At 35.5% G+C, this 4125-nt stretch overlaps 1 protein-coding gene across 1 annotated transcript; it reads right to left on the reverse strand.

Moving 5' to 3' along the window:
- Positions 1-2619: 2619 nt before the first annotated feature.
- Positions 2620-3487, reverse strand: LOC113281625 (mini zinc finger protein 1-like). Its single transcript, XM_026530412.1, has one exon. The coding sequence runs from the start codon at positions 3254-3256 to the stop codon at positions 2945-2947; it is 312 nt and encodes a 103-aa protein (XP_026386197.1). The 5' UTR covers positions 3257-3487; the 3' UTR covers positions 2620-2944.
- Positions 3488-4125: the final 638 nt, after the last annotated feature.

Genomic DNA, 4125 nt, shown 5'->3' on the forward strand with positions numbered 1-4125 from the left:
ATGAACATTTTCCAAATAATTTCATCCTCCTTCCACTTTTCTTCAAATAACCTATCCTCTTCCTTACGTTCTTCCACGGTTAATTTACTAATGCGCTCATCCTCTTCCTTTGACCTCTTGGTACCCTTCCTTGGTCTTTTAGCTTGGAAATGATGATGGCAATTGGTTTTGAGATTGCATTGAATGTGCCACGTACATTGCAAGTTTTGGGATTCCGGAAACACTACCTCTATTGCATGCATTAAGGCTTGATCTTTATCCGTTACAATAACCCTTGGAAAATTATCACCGTTATAAATGGACCTCAACGTCTCCAACATCCAAATGAAACTCACATTGTTCTCATGATCCATTAAACCCCATGCAATCGTAAACGTGTTTTTGTCCGAAGTATGGCAAGCAATGTTCAAAAACGGCATGTTATACTTGTTTGTCTTATAAGTAGCATCTATCAACAAAATTTGATGAAAGCATTGAGCCAATTGGATCATTTCGGTATGTGCCAAGAAAATACGAACCACTATACCATCCTTTTCTTCCCTTCTCAAGGTGTAGCCATGTAACTCCGCTAACCACTCTGATTGTTGCATGACCTTTCTACCATCCCATTCAGTCCTTTTGATCGTAGCTAGGGCCGACTTAATTGTAGACAAAGAAGACAAGTTGTCGGGGTCGTCCGCCTTTATTTTACTTAAGATCGCACTCGCTTTTTGGATCCGCATAGACCTCACCATCTGCATTTGATGTGGTTTTAACTTGGCAACCATTACATGTCCAATTAAATCCAACGGATCATCATGGTTGTGACAACCGTTATCAACTTTATACATTTTATACTCTTTACCTTTAATACCATCGGGCTTATAGAATACAATCTTAAATGGGCATCCTATCTTCTTGGTATTGCTTCGGTATTTCCTATTCGTCTTTCGTACGTACTTACTATTCTTTCCCTCGTGACTCTTTCGCGTCCCACCTCGCTCACAAATCATTTCAAATCGAGTGTCACTAACATGATTATTTTGAACTACCACGCACATGTTATCTTTTGCCTTGTTCATAAGCCATTCCTTTGCCTCCTTCTTACTTCCAAATGTCTAAACGTGCATAAAACAAAACAAATCTAATAAGAATAACCATTTAACATATAAATTTTGAAAAAAAAGAAGTAGTAATGAGTAAACCAAATCGTTTGCATAGTATAGGGAAGTGTCGGGGCTCAAATAGAAATCATCAACAAACTCTTCAACGGCCTGCATATGAAAGCAACAAATTATTATACAATAATCGGAGGTTATTAAATAAGTCAAACTGCCGAATATACTATATTCGGAATCCTATCGGTTACCCAAAACACCCGATTTATGCAAATGAATGTACACAGTTTACTGAGTGCAAAAAATGATATAATCGGAAGCTAAAATATATAGTAAAACAACCGAATATAAATAACTGGGAGATAACTTTAATCGATAAACATCCGATTTTTAAGTTTTCGAAAATTTTATTTTGAGGCCACTGTTATATTCGGCAGTCAAATAATGTTAAACTATTACCGATTGTAAAGGATAAGAATACTGAGTTTTGAAATTTTTTGAGGAATTCGTTTTTGGGGCCATTCGGGGGTAAATAACTCTAATAACTACCGAATGTAGATTTTTTTGGAAAACCAGTTTGGGTTTTTTTCTCATATTCGGCAGTAAACTACTATCTTGGAACTACCGAATATACATATTTGGTACTCTGTGTGTTATATTCGTAAGTTTCTTCGAGAAATTATCTACCGAATCTGGGTGGTTCATGGCATTCAATGCATGCAATAATTGGTTTTTCTTGTTTACAAAAGCACACAAACGCATGCAAATCGAGTATTTGAGTTTCTTAACACAATACCTGTGTTTTACATGCATCGTTAGCTTCAATATCAGGCGATTCTCCATTTTCTTCCATGAAAGGGTCGTCTAGGTTTTCCTCTCCACAAAAGTTTGGATCATTCAACATATACCCCAAATCGTCTTCTCTAAACGGTCGTGAACCCCCAACATTTTGTTCTTCGCCATGATTCTCACCTTCTTCTTCATATCCATCCATTTTTGTAGTGATAAAATGGGTTTTCCCTTTTTTCCTTCACCTTCTTCTCTATAACTCTAACAACTCAAAAATGAAAAAGAAATGGAAAAAATGAAACCAAAATCATTCTAATACTGCACCGACTACAATCGGAAGTCTGGGTAATATTTTGGCTTCGGATTGCAATCGGAGGATAAAAATGTTATCATATCCTCCGAATATATAAAGGTAAGTTTTCCATTACGAATTACGCGAGATAAGAGCTGGTTACATTTTTCCTTTGGATGACCTTTTTTGTTTTATTGTTGGCTCCTAAATCCTTTTGAGTGGCCCCTAAAAACGCGAGGTTAATTTGCCCTTTCCAGTGAAAATAAATAAATATAATGTTATCTTAACATCCAAGTTAATCACATTCTTATTTGAATTTGAGGTTGAATTTATTTATTTTTTGTGCTTGTTTTCCAAATTACTCAAAACCAAGTTAACAAATATAATCATGATCACTTTCTTAGCGCGATAAATTTAAACACCATCATCTTCAAGAACATATATTCATAAATAAACCACACCCATCTTAATATATAAATATTATGTATTACATTCAAGAAGAAAACAGATAACACAATCAATAATACAGAGATTCAAAAACAAACAAACAAAAGGTGTTCTATAAGAACATTTTGTCTTCGAATTTAAACATACCAAACAAACAAGTACAACCCAATCCAACTCACTACTTTCTTTTGTTTTTAATCATCAGAAACTAAACAAATACAGCAATCAAAACACAAAATCGAATTAGTAGTCACGTTTGCTTAATTAGTACATATATTAATAACCGTTCATGTATATATGTATCTATATATGAAAATCTTTATCTTCCATTGGATGAAGGAGAAGGATACTCACAAACAACTTCATAGTCTACTTCTCTCCTATGGAAGTTCCGATGACAAGTGCAAGCAGCGCATCTCAGGGCAGCTGCCGTCCCTTCCTCGCCACTAGCCATGAATTCTCTACATCCATCAACTGCATATCCTCCTATATTGGCTGCATGATTCTTTTGACACTCTCCATATCTAACATTCATTACAGTGCATGAAGAAGAAGAAGACGTATTAGTAATCATGCCATTATCTGATGATCTTTCACTTCTTCGAGCACCAACTTGCTGTCTCTTTTTCATATTCGAAAACCCTAATTCACCCGTGGTTTCTTTTGTCTTTCTTCCTCGGATCTTCTTCAACTGAGATTTCTCAGTACTATGAGGATGAGTAACTCAGGAAAATCTAGCTAGCTAGCTAGGTGTAGAAATGGCAACAGAGAGAGCATTAGAAGTTACAAACAATATAAGCCTAACCAACCAAGTTAGGTCATATTCATGCCTATAACAGCCTATCCAGCTATCAAGATAGCATGCACCTTGTGGATTTATAAGGAAACCATTTGCACCAAAGTCACGCCAGCCAATACATGGGGCCTAATTAACTAGGTACACACGTCCAAGGAAATGATTCAAAGAATAATTTTGTGAGGTAGATGCCCTCATAATCATAGTGGTAGAATAGTTCCACGTCCCATGGACAACCTAAGTTTCAATTTATACATTAATATATTTGGACTATCAACATGATATCAGAGCCAAATACATATCACTCGACACCACTATATAGTGTTACTCAAAATTTCACGTGTAAAACCAAAATTTCAAATTTATTCTCATAAAAAACATTTAGAATCTAGATTTTAGAGCATCTCTATCTTATAGAGGAAACCAGCTACCCAGAGATGGATGATCTTTGACCCAGTTGTATATAGAGCTTATAATCTTCTTTTTGGACTTCTGGATATGATCTCCAATTCTTTAATCAATTATGAATAGCGAGTTATTAATGGAAGCTTTACACTCTATAAAGATTATAGTCGTCATATGTATGTTATCATAAAACGATGGCAAAACTTCACTTTTACAACCAAAAAGATGGATTGGTTTGTTATGGAATGACTAGCCTAACCTAATTTACTCCATGGAATAAGGGCGTGGTCCAAAGTACC

Source organism: Papaver somniferum, chromosome 5 (assembly GCF_003573695.1).
Source record: "Papaver somniferum cultivar HN1 chromosome 5, ASM357369v1, whole genome shotgun sequence".
NCBI lineage: Eukaryota > Viridiplantae > Streptophyta > Magnoliopsida > Ranunculales > Papaveraceae > Papaver > Papaver somniferum.